The sequence below is a fragment of the Corapipo altera genome, unplaced genomic scaffold, assembly GCF_003945725.1.
Source record: "Corapipo altera isolate COAL_440 unplaced genomic scaffold, ASM394572v1 343, whole genome shotgun sequence".
Classification (NCBI taxonomy): Eukaryota; Metazoa; Chordata; class Aves; order Passeriformes; family Pipridae; genus Corapipo; species Corapipo altera.
In genome coordinates this window covers 6,139,134-6,155,915 of record NW_020884913.1, presented here as the reverse complement: position 1 = coordinate 6,155,915, position 16,782 = coordinate 6,139,134, and the positions used below count along the sequence as shown (strand labels likewise).

The window sequence follows — 16,782 nt, the reverse complement described above, 5'->3', positions numbered from 1 at the left end:
CAACCCACTGTGTGTGTGCTGTGCAGCCCCTCTTGGCTTCAGCCCTGTGCTGGCTGACCTGGACAAAGAAAATCTGACCATCCCCCCAGTGCCCACAGCCCTTTTTCCATCTCCTGGCCTCCCAGCTTCAGGGAACCCCTCCTGCCAATACAGCCTGCTCTTACAGGGTTCCAGGGCAAAGGGAAGTTGTATCTCTCCTAAAGCAGCTAAAACAGTGCAATCTGCCTTAATTAGAGGACTAGATGATTGCAAGGCTGAAAGGGACTGGCTGCCTGCCCCTGTCCTCTCACAGCAATGCTGCTGCCAGCATCCTCCTGCAGCCCTGGTTGGAGCCAACGGGCTCCGTGCTGCTGGACTGTGATGCCTTCCATGGTAGTTAGGGGGACAAACTGTCCAGTGCAGTTTCCATGGTCATGGTTTCCTGTTTGGACTCAGCAGAAATCCCTGAAGGGCTACAAAGCGCCACTGATCCCGACGTGGAGCCTCTGCCCCCTGTGTTGCATCAGAAGCATCTTGTTCATGGCTTCCAGGAGTGTCCATGGGCCAGAAACGGGAAGGCTGGGAAGACAAAACTCCCCTTAAGGGAGGGTGCAGCATCAGCCGTGGTCACAGCCCTGCTGCACAGGGCCTGTGGCTCCTCAGCAGCCCCGGCAGTGACACCAAACCCCAGCAGTGACACTGAGCACAGGCTGCTGTCCCTGTCCTTCCCTGGGCTGTGGGTCTGGCTGCTAAGCAGTAAATGCTTTTGCAGCTCAACAGCCCCTGGGACCCCCAGCGATGCTGCTCTTCCATGTGCCTGTAGGGTATGCCAGACATCCAGGAGCAAACCTGCTCTTCCCTTGGCCATCTCCTGGTGCCCACCCATGCCTTCCCCCCGTCTGCCACCAGCCCAGGCTTCCGATAGGGATCTGCACGGGGGAGGGCACTGCTGCCGGTCTGTGATAGGCAACTGCCTGGGGAGCTGCAATCAGATAAAGTGTTTACAACAATGAAAGCTGATGGTAAAGCACGAGTGTTTAACTTCTTTTCCTGCTGCTTTTTTTTTTTCTCGGTAACCAGCTCTGTCTGGACAGTCTTTTTGGGAAGAAGGCCACACGCCCTTTCCCAGTGCTGTCCCTGGAACGTGCACTCACTGCGTCAGTTCTCAGCCCAACACATTTGGCTGTCACAAGGATTTCCCACCCTGCAACTTTTGCATGGGGTTTTTAATCCCCTCCATCCTTTGGGGCTGAAGACACCTTCTGCTTTCTGCAGAGTCTCTGTCTGTGCTCACAGGGCATGACAGATCCCAAATACACATCGAAGCCCAGATCCTCCATGTTGCCTCCACCAATCCTCCCCATCACCCCCATTCCCTGCTGGGCTTTGACATCTCAGGACTATTTCTGTCCACTTGCTCCCAATTCCTTACTCATAAATAACAGCAGAGACTGGGTGTGACACCTTTCTTTTGCCCCCATCCCATGTGTTCCATGAGGTCCCTGTCACCGAGGGGGTGCTGGAAAGCTGCCCTGTGTGCATTTCCGCTTGCAAAAATGGCCACGGCGAGATAAGGTCTGTGGTTTCCTTTGAGCAAGAGAGTGAGTGGGAGAGGCAGCAGCGTCAGGCAGAGTTGCAGCCACTCCCCTGCCGTGCTCAGCCTCGCCCAGAGATGGATCCTGCTGGCCAGACCCCCTCGGGGACCCTCCCCAGGGACGAGAGCCCCGAGGTAGGTGGCCTTGACCCTGGGGAGCTGGGGAGTGTGTTTGGGGTGCAATGGCCCCAGGAGGGGATCTACACCCTGGGGTGCAGAGCTGGGTGCTGAGGCTGTAAAAGGGGAATGAGAGAAAAGGGATGGAGTCCATGTCCCGGATGTGATGCTTTGCAAGGGCGACCGAGGGATGGGGGAACCAAACCCGTGTAAATGTGCACCCAAGGGTGTGTGCAGGTTTGGCTGCAGCTCTGTGCTGGCACTGAGGGTCCCCTGTTAGCTCAGCTGCAGCTTCCCAGCGCCTCACAGCCCCTCTGGGCTCTCTCTTGCCAGCAGCTTCCCTAAAGCCCTGCCCTGGACCAAGCCAACCAACTTCCTCTGCAGTGGACAGACAGATGGAGTCTGTTCTGACCAGTGCTGCTGGGAGCATGAGGGCCTGATCCCTTGTGCTGGATTCCTGGGATGACCCACCCCTCCTCAGGACTTGTCCTCCCTCCCAAATGCCCCCATCTCCACAGCCAGGCTGGCCTCCTGCACCGCTGACGCTGCTGCAGCTACTGGGGTGGGGTGATGCTGGTGGCTGTATCTGGACCTGGATTTAAGCAACACTCCTGGATTTGAGCTGGGCTCTTGGCGTGGGGATTAGCAACAGTAAACACATCCTGGTGGCTCAGCTCAGCTTTAGCTTAACTGGTCCCATGCACATATGGGCAAACACAGAGCAGATCCTGCAGCCACTGCACCCAATGGCAGAAGGGAGCAGCAGGGACCTGCCCCCAAATCAGCAGCAATTCCTCCCCCTGCCTTACTCCTCATACTACCCCACTGCTGGGCAAGGAGCAGATGCTTGTGCCTTGCTGGTAAGTGACGGCAGCAGAGGAATGATGTCCTTTTTCTCTCCCCTCTGCACTCATGACCTTGCTATGGGGCAGCACTGCCCTTGGTGATGCTGAAGGATTTGGGATGGGGCCACACCCCCCATTCCTTGGTGAAGGCAGAACAGTGCCAGCAGCAGTGGAAGGTGGATGGTCCCTGGTCAGGGGCAGGCAAGAGCAGGCTGGGATCCTCCTGCATGCAATGGGTCCCCCTTTTCCAGGGGCCCTTCCCAGGGACCTTTCCCAGGAGCCACCACAGCCCCCAGCACCCATCAGCAAGGTGAAAGAAGGTACGAGGAGGCAGATGGGAGAGAAGTAGCTCAAGGGTTAAATTTGTCGAGGATGGAAGAGTTGAATTTAGTCCAGATGGCTGGGGGATTATGCCAGCCCTAGATTTGCCATAAGCAAATGTTAATGTTTCCAGCTCGGGGTTGGGTTTTTTCTATCAGGGGTGTCCTAAGGTCACTTTGGGGCCTGGGCTGACCCACAGGTAGGGCTCGTGCATCCATTCATGCAGCCCTGCCAGCCCTGGCTGAGCGGGCACAGGAACTTTGCTTGACACAGAAAGGCCCAAATGCATTTCAAAAATTTCCGTTATATTTTCTGGTGTCACCCCCTTGTACTCCCAGAGGCTCCAGCTCTGGGATCCATAACGGATGACACAGGAGCACTGGTCCCCTTCCTTTGGTGGCATCGCCCACCTCGTGGCAGTGGCAAAGTCACTGTCACCTGGCCAGGCTCTGCAGCAGGAATAAGTTTCTGGGCTGTGGTGGTGTCTGAATCCAGGCCGTGGTGAGAGAAGCAGATGCAGGACAAGCTCAGCCTTGGGGAGGGGAAGAGGGGTGAGGATGGGCTGAGAGCTGGTTTTCTAGGGAAAAGGTGGTTGGCAGAAGTGGTTTGATCTCCCTGCTGGACCCACACAGAGCTGGAATGAGTGGGAGGTGGCATTTTAGGTGGGGAATGGCAGGGGCTGCGTGGGCAGCAGGACCCACCCAGCCAGTCCTTGAATGAGTGCCATGGGAGTCAGGCAGTGCCTCATCACATGGTTCTTTTAATTTAATTCCCATTTGGAAAGGCAGTGCTATTGCTGGTCATCCTTCAAGTGAGGGAATGGAGCAGTGCATCAAATCCCAAAGTTTTTTGGAATCTCCTTGCCCAGCCTGCAGCTCCTTGCTGTCCTTTGGCCACTTGCCCTCTCCCTCAACTGCTTTGCTCTCCAGCCTGGCCCTGCTGAAGCAAGCAGCTCTGTGGGGTGAGAGGAGGGTAGTTGGCCTTTAAAGCCTCCTGAGGGTCACCCGAAATGGCTGTTGCCATCCTTGCTGCCCCCTCCTCAATTAACAGGGATTGGGGGTGACATCCCACTGCTGCCCTGCTGGGGGGTGACAGAGAAAGTGGTCCCTTGGCTGAGGGGTGCCTGTGGGGTGTCACAGCACCCTTTGGGGCATCCCACCCTTATGGACTGTGTATGATCCCACCCCCTCCTGGCTGCCCTGCCCTGTCTGGCCACGATTTCCTCCCCAAACCACCCTGTACCACAAGACCTTACGGGCAACTTCTCTGCTTCTCTTTTCTCTCTAGATGGATCTGTCCCACCGGTTCTCCAAGGCAGAGGTATGAGCGAGGCACCACCATGGTCTCCCTTGGTGGCACTGGAGGGGGTGGCAGTGCTGCTGGGGCTTGGGGACATGGCTCAGCTCCTGGAGTTCCTCCTCAGGGACAGGCAGTGGTGGGTGAGCAGGGCTTGATTCAGGGGGGTGGCAGGGACCAGTGGGAGCTTTGAGAAGTGTGAGGGGGACACCCCACTGATCCTGGGGGACGCATGGAGCAAGTCCCCACTAGCCTGGCCCCACATGAGGTGTCAGCACTGTCCCTCCACAGCTGGACCAGCTCTATGAGGAGGTTCTCTACACCATCCGGCACCGCCTGGGCAAGCCCGAGCCCCACCAGGTTGCAGACTCCCAGGAGCTCTACTCCTACGTGCAAAAGGTAGGTTCCCTCCTGACGGGGTCCCCCAAACCTGTCCCCTGATGTGCCCATCCTCCCAGCTGAAGGGATGGTGAGGGTCACTTGGAGGGAGTTTTTAACGAGTGTCTCAAAAGATGTAGCAGCAGGATCCAGCTGGAGGGCTGGGACAGCCTGTGGCTGGGAAATGTTAGCCCTAGGGAGAAATATTTATCTTAGGCCTGGGATGGTGGGAAGAAGGCTCTCTCCCTCAAGAGCTTTCAGCTGGTCCCCAGCCCTCCTGCTGGGCTCTTTGCTCCTCTCCTCTCTCCTGGAGCTGCAGCTGGCTCCCAGGGAGTGGAGGGAAGCCCCTGGCTGTTCTCCAGCCGTGTTAAGAGGGCAGCATCCATTACCAACCCTGATATCCACACAGGCTTTCGGCATGGATGCGAAGGAGCACAGTGTCATCATGCAGCAGGTCATGGAACTGGAGGTATGGCCTCTCCCCAGTATGCTGCTGGGGGCCTGTATTGGGGTGGTGTTGGGGGGCTGCAATGCCTCCTGGCCCCTGTGTTTGGGATTTGGGGTACCCTGGGGTTGTCACTGCCTGGGTAGAAGCTGATGGTGTGGTTCTGCTCGAGCCCCATCCTTCCTCGCAGGGTTGGTGACCCCGCACATCAGTAGCTATTTTTTCATTCTTCCAGAGCCCAATTTACTGCCTGAAAGCAACTGTGAAGGAAGCCAAGGGGATTTTGGGCAAAGATGTCAGTGGTAAGTGGGGTTGGATGGGTGTCCCATGGGAAAAGGGGCAGCTGCTGCTCCCGACTGGGACTTGCACGGCTCTGCCCTCACAGGCTTCAGCGACCCGTACTGCCTGCTGGGCATCGAGGCCAAGAGCCAGGAGCCAGCCCACCCCGACCACAGGAAGAGGATGAAGGCTGTGGTCAAAGACCTCATCCCTGAAGACCAGATCCATCGCACTCAAGTCATAAGCCAGACCCTCAGCCCGGTGTGGGACGAGACGTTTATCCTGTAATCCAACACCCCTTGGCTTTGCTGTTGGGGGGCTGGATGGGGTGACCAGGGCTCCTGGGGGTGGATGAGGGGCTTTACCACTTTCATGCTACTCGAGTAACAGCATCCTGCCGGTGTCTTGCAGGGAGTTTGAAGACGTGGAGACAGCCAGCTTCCACCTGGACATGTGGTAAGTGGCAGCATCCCCGGCCAGTGACCCCAAGAGCCTGCCCTGAGGGATTCCTGCCTCCTAGGAGGGTCCCTGAGGTGGTCCTCCAAGCTGCGCCCTTTAAAAAGTCCCAGAAACCAGCTGGGAACCCCTTTTCCCATCACTTTCTGCTGCAGCAGTGCTCAGTGCAGGATGTGACCTGCACGAGCAGAGAGAGCCCCGGCAGGGCCAATCCTGAGCCCGGGTTCTATTTATGGAAAGAAGCCACATGCTTGCAGATTTTGGCTGCTTTTAGGGGTGGCATCTGTCCTGACACTTCCCTTCTCCTGTACCTTGCCTTCTCTGCCGTTGCTTCTCCCTGAATTTCCCCCTTTCCCCTGGCAGGGACTCGGACGTGGTGGAGTCGATGCGGCACAAGCTGGGGGAGCTGACAGACCTCCACGGCCTCAAACGGTTGGTGCTGGTGAGGCCCCAAGGCTGCTGAGGGAAGAGGGCTTGGAAAATGCTTGTTTGTCTGCTGGATTTTAAAAATCACCTTTGGAAGGAGGGAGGGAGGGCGGCAGGTCTGTGCCACCCTTCATTCCCTTCAGCCGTGGCTTGGTCACAGCTGCAGGACACCTTCTGACCCCCTCCTTTGTCTGTGCCTTTCAGGATCTTTAAAGACGCTTGCAAAGACAAAGGGCAGGATGATTTCCTGGGAAATGTGGTCCTTCGCCTGAAGGTGAGTGCCAGGGTGCATCATCCTCTTCTCCAGGCGCCAGTTAAACCTCTAGGGGTCCAGTCAGGATCCCAGCGCTGTGATAGCACCCAGCACAACCAGGATCCTGGCTCAGAGCCACAGACACATGCCAGGTCTTTCTCTGTGGTGGCAGGTGCCACAGTCACTACAACACAGTCACTGTACATCCTGTATTTTTAATCAAATACAATCTTTCTGTCCCATGAATGCAGATCAGGATTCCCTGGTCCCTGAGTGGGATCCTTCCCCCAGGAAGGCTGCTTGAAGCTCATCCTTGTCTCTGTGCCTCCAGGACCTGCACTGCTGGAATGACCAGTGGTACCAGCTGGAGCCACGGACGGAGACATATCCCAACCGGGGAGACTGTCACCTGCAGTTCCTACTGACCCACAAGAAGGTGGGAGAGGGAGGGGAAAGGCTTCCCTTCCCAATACCTTGGCAGGATAGGAAGTTTCCCACCCCTTGGGGCTTATCTTGGGGTCAGAGATCCCTGCCCCAGGACCAGAGGTGCCAGCACCAGGGTTTGCATGTGCTGGGCCCTTCCCTGAGCTCTGTGCCAGCACGGGGACCCTGCTCCTGGTGCACCTGCACCCCTTGGCTCTCCATCTCCATGCTTTTTGAATCCTATATCCCCACTCTGACTGTGCCCCTGCATATTCAGGCAGGTGATGGTTATTTCTACCTTGTCTCTTCCCAGAGGGCCACCACGAGCAGCCGGACACAGCCAAGCTACACCGTCCATCGCCACCTCCTGCAGCAGCTGGTGTCCTACGAGATCCTTCAGCACCAGGTACTGGTGCTGTACCAGTGCCAGTAGCAGCCCTCCAGCAGCTGGGCTGGGTGAGGGCTTCCTTTGGAGCCTGTCACCCCTGACACATCATGCAACGTGATGGGAACGAGGGTCAGGATGATCCCTGCCTGTGCCTGGCATCCTTATGGGACACACACTCCTCCCATGGTCCTGCAAATACACCCCACATCTCCCCCTTCCTGCTCATCCTGTGTTGCTCCAGGACACATCACCCCTTTTCCATCCTCACAGGCCGGGAGCATCTCCTGGGATGGGGAGCTGAGCAGCCACGCCAGCACCATACTGTACCTGCACGCCACACAGAAGGATATCTCTGACTTCCACCAGGTCATGGCGTGAGTACCCCACACTCAGGGAGTCTCCTGGGGGGTTAAGGGCCCCAGTGCCTTCCCTGGAACTGTCTGGCTGCAGCTGGTGTCTCCCATGAGCTCAGTGTGGTGGGTATTGCCCCCTGCACCCAGGAGACCTGGGTCCTGCCCCTGTGACTGTGGGTAGGGGAGCTCCACACTGACCCCTGCATGCCCCCCAGACTCTGGGGGCTCATCCCAGCCCTCCCTCCTCCCCAGGAAGTGGCTGGCATACAGCAAACTCTACCAGAGCATCGAGTTCAACAGCAACTGCCTCCTGCACCAGATCACCAGCATCGAGTACCAGTGGGCACAGGAGCGCCTCAGGCCAGAGCAGGTGAGGGGGCTCTGGCACCGCTGGTGGGCAGAGATCAGGGAAAGGTGCCTCATGCATCCAACCCTGAGCCTCTCCTCCCAGCTCCCAGGGCCATTTCACTCCTGGTGTTCCAGGAAGGGCACAGGGGTGCCGGGGCAGCTGGAGGACATTTCCCGGTGATTTGTTCCCCCCCTCTCCGTGGAGAAGCTCTTCCCCTTTGTGCAACCTTCCCCTCCTCCATCCCTGCCATCAAGTCGATCACAACGCCCCGCAAAACTTAAATATGACCCAGTTCCTACTTTTCCCTGCCCGTTTTCCCAGAGCATCCCTGCGCCCTGCTGAGACCCTGAATTGTTCATGCATAGCAATGAGATTTAAGAACAAAGATCAGTTCAGCCCCTCCAGGGAGAAGCTAATCGAGGCATCAGGGGGTTTTCCCATCCCTGGAGCCGACTGGAAAGGAATGGGAACCACCAGCTCCCTCCGCGGTGGTGCCGTGGTCCTGCAGGCATCTGCCTGTCACTGAGGGGGACGTTTCTTTCCTTCTCTCCAGAAAGCAGAGCTGGCCGAGTCCTTCCAGTCCTTGCTGACCTACGGGGTCTCCCTCATCCGGAGGTACCGCATCATTTTCCCCCTCTCTGTCCCGAGGTCCAAGGAGAGGCTCCAGTCCCTGCTCCGGTGAGTCAGGCACCGGTGCCAGCTGAGTGTGGGATTGTAGGACTTTGCCACCGTGATGGACAAACCCGTGAGCTTGAGCAAAAACCTTTGTGAGCCCTTCCTGACTCCTTCTAGGCTGCTGTAACACTTGTCCTGTCCTGTCCCTTATCCTGGGCTCCCCGTGGGGGATGTTGTTGGGAGGGGAAGGTCTGTTTGGGTAGGGTCTCTGGGGAGAGAGGTGGTTGTTTCTGGTGGCTGGTGCTGGGTTTCACTTGAGGTTCTCTCTTTGCAGGGTGCTGGTCCAGATGTGCAAAACAAAAGCTTTCCATGAGTTGTGCACGCTCAGCCCCGACCTGCCCCAGATGATCTCCACGGCACTGAAGGTACCAGGGGTCTCACCCACCCCAGACCCAGTGAGGTGGGATCCTCTGGGTCTCCCTTCCCTTACGTCCCCTACCCAATGCCCATGCCTCAGCAAATCCACATGGACCACCATGGAGGGGGAAATACCCACCCCTCTTCAAACTGGTGGTCCCAGCCTGTGGTTCCCACCACACGGAGCTGGGTCCTGACCCCACCCAGGGGACAGGGAGAGTGAAGGGAGTGACAGAGCTGTCTTTGCTCCTCCTGCTTCCTTGACATCCCATCAGGACTCCTCTCTTGCAGTCAGGCACGACAGAATGGTTTCACATGCAGAAGGAGCACCTCAAGCCCATAGTGAAGGTCAGTTCCCATCTCTGCATCCCTGACATGGTAAAGTCACCTCAAAATGTCCAAGCATCCAAAACAAGCTGTTCCTTCCTTTGCAGAGCATGGAGGAGAATGGAAAAGCTTTGTCCAGACTCCTCCTGGAGGTGATAGAAGATCTCCAGCAGTGCCACAAAATCTGGAATAAATTCTTCATTAAGTAGGTTCCAAGCGACAGGGCACTTTGATGCCTCATTCCTTGGCCCTTGGGCCCCACAGGTAGCATCTGTGGTCCCACCTCTGCCCTTCAGACCTGTATTGTCCCTGCCCTCAGGACAAGGGCGTGGTCTGGGAGGGTTTGCTGGGCTGGGACTGGCAGCCTCCTGATGCTCCATTTCTCTCTTGCAGCACCTTCAAGTTGAATATCTTCTCCATTGCCTACCTGGAGCTGGAGAGCCTGGTGAGCAAGCTCTGCACTCATGGGACTAAGGTCTAAAGCCAGTCCAAGATTTTGGCCACTCTTCAGGCGGTAACAGAAAAACAGCAAGGCAGGGAAAGTCCCCATCTCTCTGTGCATGCCCATAAGTGCCCTATGGTCTGCTTACTTCACCCAGTGAATCTCCTGAAATGCCACCAAAAAGGAAGAGGAATCCCCTGAGCTGGCCCTCACCCTGTGACTCCAGAAGGAGCATTCCCAGCCAGACCCTCACTGACAGTTCCCTCTTCCCAGGTTGCAGAACATGTCCAGGAGCAACTGCACGAGGTCGACAGCAGCATGTCCAAGCCCACAGCTGAGAGCCTTTTCCAACTCTACATGAACCTGCAGGAGCTCTATCGGATGAAGGACTTCCTCCCGAGGAGGTATCCAACCTAGAGAGAGGAGAGATGCCAAAGGGAGGGATCGAGCAGTTGAGAGGAATCCCAAATCCTTCCCGTTCACCTACATCACCAGTTACACACCAGGCAGACCAGGCTGTTGGTGTCTGGTGTTGATGGGAGCATCACCAGAGGGATTTCAGGCTCATCTCTGGGTGGGTTGATGGAGACCTCAACTTCCAGACAAGGGGAGGTTTCTCTTTATCAGTTGCTACAGTGCTGCCTCCACCCCAGGGCAGTTGCTTGTGTGTGAGGGGTGATGTGAGAGCAGGAGGGGTGATGTGAGAGCAGGAGGGGTGACAGCCCCATGCCGTTGCTGTGCAGTTGGAGAAGCTGGTGCCTTCATCCACAGGGATGGACCTCTGGCTCTGAGCAATTTCCACCAGTGGTTCAAGGAAGCTGTGCCCCAGTGGCTGCAAAAGGCCTACAACACTGCGCTGGAGAGGGCTCAGAGAGCTGTCCAGATGGACCAGGTAATGTGGGGAAGAAAAGATCTCCCTCTTCCCTGTGGGGACACTCCAGCTTTCCTCCATTCCTTCCTCCTGTGCCTGGCTCACAGCACTGAGACCACCACATAGGTGTCTCTTGCAGCCCAGCAGCAGGTTCCTCACCCAAATGCATAACAAAGGATGTGGTTTCCTGGACCAGCTGATCCCACCCTGGCCCCAAACTGTCTCTGTGCCCCTTCCCTCGCTGCTCTCTTTCAGCCCATGTGAGCTGAGGAGCCTTCATCTGGGCCATGCCATGAGCATCCCCTTTGCTTCCAACCTCTAGGAAGAGGGGAGGGAAGGCAGCCACGGGCCCACAGGCTTCTCTCTCCTCTTCACTGGGGTCCAGCAACACTGGGTTGGAGTACAGAGGGAAGCAGGGAGCTGCTCCACCCATCTTCATGTCCTCCTCTCTCCAAAGTGGCTGTGTGATGACATAGGGACATATGAGGCTGATGATGGGCCAGAGAGCCACAAAGCAAAGGAGCAGCTCTGCTCTCTGGGCTGGCATCTTTCTGTACAAGTTGCATTTGCTTTCTCTGCCCCTCAGCTGAAGCCCTTTGGGGAGCACAACAAGTACAGCACCTCCACTGTTGACCTGTCCACCTGCTACGCCCAGATCGTGAAGACCTGGCAGCAGCTCAACTGGCCGGACCCCGAGGAAGCCTTCATGATCATGGTGAAGCTCGTGGAGGTTTGTACGCCTGGGCATCAGCACCCAGAGTTTCCTCTCCTGCTCTTGGAGATGTGGCTCCCTGGACAGGGCCCCTGTCCCACCCCTGACCCTGTGGTGGTCCCGGTGCTGCCTGATTCAATCCCGTTGGCTTCTTCTCTCTCCTGCAGGATATGTGCAAAATCTCCCTGATGTACTGCCGGCTCATCAAGGAGAGGGCTGAGGCTCTGTCCCTGAGTGAGCAGAATGAAGGCGAAGCAGCCAACAGGGTTGGTATGGGGGCACTGCTCCAAGACAGGCAGGATTTACCTGCGGTTTCTGGGCAAAGGGGGAGACGAGCCACTGAGAACCCAGCTGACATCCCCAGTTTGGGATTCATAGGGATCAGTGGGCCCCCAATAGCCATAGTCCTGGAAAATTAGAAGGGAAATGGTGTGAATGGGGAGAGAGGGATGGAGATGAGGACATGGATAAGGGTGGGGATGGGAATGAACATGGGGACAGTAACGGAGATGGGACTAGGGATGAGGATGGGGATGAATATGAGGTGGTGTTGGGATGGGGACAGAGATGAAGATGAGGTAGTGCTGGGATGGGGATGAACCAGAGGACACCCTGAAGGAGACCCACCTCCCCCAGCTCTGCATCGTGGTGAACAACATCAAGCAGCTGCGGGTGCTGATCCTGAGGCTCCCGACGCAGCTGGACTGGGCGCAGCTGGAGCAGCGCACGGGGGCCGTCATCGACCGGCAGCAGATCCAGCACACGCTGCACCACCAGCTCGACAGCACCGTGTCCTGCCTGGACCACGAGGTCCGGGACGTGGTGCAGGCCCTGGCCACCAAGGTGACCACCAGTCACTGACCCCCCCTGGCCCTTGCCTGGCCCAGAGCAGCTTCACCCAAGGCGTCCTGGAGCCCATAATGCTCCTGGGATGGAGACAATGTGGACCTGGGTGTGGGGAGGCTGGTGCAGAGGGCGAAGTCTTAAGTGCCTTCCTGTGTTTCTCCCTGGCAGCTGGAAAAGGGCATTGCCAGACATATCCAGGAGCTCTCATCTTCCAATAACACCAAGGAGCCTGAGGATGTAAGTACCTGATTCAGCCCCTTCTGGACCATCTTTTTCAGGGCCATCCATAATGCTTTGCTTGATGCCTGTCTTAGCAGCAGGACCAGATCAGGCACAGCCTGCCCATGTCCTGTAGGAAGGAGCCCCTCTGGGATCCTCTCCTGCTGGATACGACCCCCCGTGCCCTCCTCAACACCCCCCTCCTCTCTCTGCAGTCCATCATCCCACTCATGAAGTTCCTGGAGTCGGAACTGCAGTATCTCAATGAGCATCTGGTCCAGGAGAACTTCAAAAGGTGACCAGGGCACTGGGGATGGCAGAGGCCACCAGTGTCACCGTCCCTCAGGCTGGAGTGTCCCCCCAGCTCCATGGGGCACAGGGACATCCTGCTTTGGGCTGCTCAGCCCAGCAGGATCAGTCACTTCCCTCTGGGGCTTTGCAAAGCCCCTGAGCTGAGGACCATCCCTTCAACCCACCCACTGGACCCTGCTCACAGCCTTCCTCCCTTGTCCCTGCAGCCTCCTCACTCTCCTCTGGCACCACACCCTGTCTGTGCTCTCAGCAGCAGCAGCACCACAGGTCCCCTCAGCCCAGCACTACAAGAGGCTGCACTGTGCCCTGAAGGTACCCAGGGAGAACAGAGGGTCCCTGGCAGGGACGGGGGTTTGGTTGGTGGCTGACAGGATCCTTCTCCCCAGAGCCTGGAGCTGTGCTTCTACGGCGAGGGCTGCGGGCTGCCGCTGGAGATCCTGCACACTGCAGCCTTCCTGGTACGGAGGGGTGGGGATGGGGGGCTCCCTAAGAGTTCCCTTGGGAGGAAGAAACACCAGGCTGTGGATCTGTCCGTGTGCTCGACCATCACCTCTCACACTCCCCACAGTCGCTGGAGACCCACCTGTCCCTCTGCTCCGCCAGCAGCCGCAAGCTCATCCAGAAATACTTCAGCAACAGGATCAAGCAGCAGGTAGCAGTTTGGATGGTGCTCCCAGCCCCTTCCCACATCCCACCTCGCATTCATGAGCCTGCCCAGCACAGCCTGCTGTGGAAACGTGGAATTTCCCCCCACCCTGGGGCTGTTTGGGCTGGTTTTGCCCCAGTGGTGGCAACTGAGCCAGGGGGGGCTCAATTGCATTCCAGAGGATTCCATCACCTCCTGGGTACCCGAAAATTTCTGCTCAGGCCCCACGCATGCCCTCCCTGGGTGTGCTGAAGGGCAGCTCCCTTATTCTTGTACCCCACTGCTCAGCTGGACACGAGCTCAGAGAAGTTTGGGGCCGTGACGATCAAGGCTCTGTACCGCCCTTCGGAGCAGAAACTCCGCGTGGAAGTGCTCAACGCTGCCAACCTCATCCCTCTGGACTCCAACGGTGGGTGTGGGTGGGCTGGGGGGCCCCACCAACCCAGGACCCTCCTGTGGGTGGGCTGGGGGGCCCCACTGCCCGGGGGAGCCCCTGTCCGCAGTCCCCTGGGTAGGAGAGATACTGGCAGTGCTTGAAGTAACTCTCTTGATTTGCTTTTGCATCCAAGGAGTGGATCTGGGGAAGAGGGAGGGTTATTGTGCTGATCCAGGGTGGTCTGGGGTGTGGCAGGCAGGACCAGGCAGGACACTGTGCCTACACCCCACTGCCTTCACCTTGAGGCACAAGGCAGCAGCCAGGGCAGGTGGCTTTTCTTCATCGTGCAACCCAGTTGCAGACAAAAAAAATGATGCCAGAGTGACGAGGGACATTCTCCCGGGCTGGCTGTCGTTCGGGGAGCTCTCCAGGAGAGGTCACTCCTTCTGCAGCCACCTGTGGCCGATGGACGTGTGGGCAGGGTTAGAGATGTTCCTGCATCTTCCCAGGAGCATGGGCTGGGCTGGGGGTTGTGGTGAGGGTGCCCTGACCCCCCTTTCCCCCCGCCCCCAGCCACCCCAGTGTGTCCAAGTCACCCCATCTGGGTTCATCCCGCTGTGCCAGGGCAGAGGGGTTGTGGGCAGGGCTGATGTTTGCACCCCACCAGGCTCCAGCGACCCCTTTGTCCAGCTCACCCTGGAGCCCCGGCACGAGTTCCCCGAGGTGGTGGCCCGGACCACACAGTGCAAGAGGAACGAGCTGCACCCCCTATTTGACGAAGCCTTTGACTTGTACGTAGGGGCTGACACCCACTGGCCCCCCCAGTCCCTGCAGCCCCTCAGGCTTCAATCGAGCCCCTGCCATGGGGCTGCTGCTCCAGGAACTGGGTCCTGTCTGGGGATTTCACCCCCTGCACCCCAGCGGGGGCTCAGCCGGGGGGTCCCACGGTGGGAGCTGGGCTGGGGGTGACCCCAAACACCTGGGTGCTGTTGGTGGGTGCAAGGCTGGGCTGGAGCCCTGTGCTTTGAGGTGCTGGGATCAGTGCAGGGGGGGTGGCTTCCCAGGGAGCATGGAAGGTTGCATTTCGGGATGGAGGGGATGGGATGTGATGAGCACCAGCATCCCGTTCCCCTGCAGCTTGATCCCCCCGGAGAAGTGCCGGCAGGAGGGGGCCTGTCTGCTGCTGACCGTGTTCGACTACGACACGCTGGGGTCCAATGACCTGGAGGGCGAAGCCTTCTTCCCCCTCTGCCACCTGCCCGGCCTCAATGATGATGAGGATGAGGCTGACATGGGACGGGTGCCCCAGACCCGCCTCCCCCTCACCCACCCCAAACCCACTGGTAAGTAAGTGGTGCCCTGCCAAGACACTGCTGGCCCTGTGGCATGAGGAGGGGGCTGTGGTGAGCATCTCCCACCATCATTCCCCTCTTCTCTGGCAGGAGATGAGATCCTCCGGCTGCTGGAGTCCAGGAAAGGGGACAAAGAGGCTCAGGCCTTTGTTAAGCTCCGTAAGCAACGAGCCAAGCAGTCCAAGGAGACACAGTCCAAGGAGGCAGAGTGAGGGAGGCAGAAGAAGAGGGTCCTGAAATGAGGGGTCTGGCCAGTGGATCCCAGGAGATTTGTGGTGCTGGAGCAAGAGCCATCCGCAGGGATTAGGGGGGACAGAGAGGACCCCCATGCCCCCCATCACCTCCCAGCACCCATCTCACCCCCACCTTTGGGAAGCAACACTCCCATGAGCCTGGGGAGGGTGGGCACACGGATTTCAGGGGATTTCTTCGCCTGCCTGGACTAGGAACACTACAAGAGGGATGTGAAAGACTGACTGTCCCTGCCTGTTCCTCAGGAGCTTGTCACTGCCTGTGCCACATCTCCTGGCCCTGTCCCCAACCCTCCTGCCTGCAACAGGCATTAGGGTAATGCAAACACATCCAAGTTGATTCAGTCTGAGTGCAACCACGTCCAAAGCTGCCTTCATTTTATTTTTTTTTTTTTTTACTGTTTTAAATCTTTTTTCCCCTTTTTTTCTTGTGGATAAGCCTCTTATTTTAAATGAAAAGCCACAAAGCTGATGCGTGGGTTGAGTCTGTGCAGTGGCCCTGTGCCGGGGGCAGCTGTGGCAGCAGCACAGCAGGGTGGGACAAGGCATTTGGGATGTGGTGGGAGCTGCTGAGGTATGTCTTGTGTCTGTTTGGGTTTTTTTTATTTTATTTTACCACCAATTGTATTGATCTGCTGGAGCTGAGGGAGCCTGGGAGCTTGCTGGAGCCTGGGCAGCAATAAAGAGCATCGCAGTGCTGGCAGCCAAACCAGGAGGCACTTGGGGCTGCCGGAGGGCAGACACAGGGGGCAGGTCCCCAGTGTCACCCCCAACCTCTGCCAGGGACCTGGGTCCCTCTGGAAGTGCTGGGAAGCTCTGCAGGGTGCCTCCATGTGGGGTGACCCAGTGTGACAGCAAAAACGCCTGGCAGGACAGGTCGTTGTAACTATTTGTTGGGTTTTTTTGGTGCTTGTTTTAGCTGCAATAAGTACTAATTACACACCTGGAGCTCCCTCTGTCCCCACTCTGCAAGGGGGTGGCTGTGCTTGAGCTGCAGAGGGTCCCTGGGAGCTGGCCAGGGTATTAAAACCATCACCCTCATGGGTGCCTGAGCAGCAGCTGCTCCCTCGGTGGGCAGAACAGCCGCTGGGTCAGTTCAGGTCAAATCCTGGATGCGGGGGTGGGAAAAAAAAAAAAAGCTCCTTTGGTATCTGTGTGACAGACAGAGCCCACAGCAGGAGGGATTAAGGCTCCCAAGGAAGCCATTTGCTGGCTTAGATCACTCGTTTCACTGCAGAGAAATAATATTCCAGAGACAGGTCTGGGATTGTGGAGAATCTGTCCCGAGGGGCATCATTTCAGCCAGGTTCAGCACCCCAAGCCTGAGCTCTGCAGCTCATTTGGAGTTGCCATCTGTTAACAACCAACCTCATGCTTTATTACAAGGCTTAACTCTATGAGGCTGTAGGTCTTAATGTGTTTTTAGCTTAATTTTTAGCTCTTTGTTTAAAAATCACTGTGCTCTAACTCACCCTGGGCTGTCACCACCCAGGT

At 57.5% G+C, this 16,782-nt stretch overlaps 1 protein-coding gene across 1 annotated transcript; it reads left to right on the top strand.

The window, feature by feature from the left end:
- The first annotated feature begins 1,651 nt into the window (after positions 1-1,651).
- UNC13D (unc-13 homolog D) lies at positions 1,652-15,862 on the top strand. Its single transcript, XM_027654532.1, has 32 exons — positions 1,652-1,708; positions 4,144-4,176; positions 4,444-4,551; positions 4,940-4,999; positions 5,211-5,277; positions 5,361-5,538; positions 5,666-5,710; positions 6,074-6,142; positions 6,341-6,410; positions 6,721-6,825; positions 7,126-7,218; positions 7,471-7,574; positions 7,806-7,923; positions 8,456-8,580; positions 8,852-8,942; positions 9,226-9,282; positions 9,369-9,466; positions 9,655-9,706; positions 9,977-10,107; positions 10,475-10,595; positions 11,161-11,304; positions 11,454-11,552; positions 11,923-12,129; positions 12,301-12,369; positions 12,567-12,646; positions 12,870-12,975; positions 13,050-13,121; positions 13,232-13,315; positions 13,598-13,718; positions 14,353-14,476; positions 14,823-15,028; positions 15,131-15,862. The coding sequence occupies exons 1-32, from the start codon at positions 1,652-1,654 to the stop codon at positions 15,247-15,249; spliced, it is 3,213 nt and encodes a 1,070-aa protein (XP_027510333.1). The 3' UTR covers positions 15,250-15,862.
- Positions 15,863-16,782: the final 920 nt, after the last annotated feature.

Coding starts and splice junctions, on each gene's coding strand:
- UNC13D (XM_027654532.1), top strand. CDS start 1,652: ATGGATCCTGCTGGCCAGACCCCCTCGGGGACCCTCCCCAGGGACGAG. Junction 6,411..6,720: donor ATGTGGTCCTTCGCCTGAAG/GTGAGTGCCAGG, acceptor CTGTGCCTCCAG/GACCTGCACTGCTGGAATGA. Junction 9,283..9,368: donor ACCTCAAGCCCATAGTGAAG/GTCAGTTCCCAT, acceptor CTTCCTTTGCAG/AGCATGGAGGAGAATGGAAA.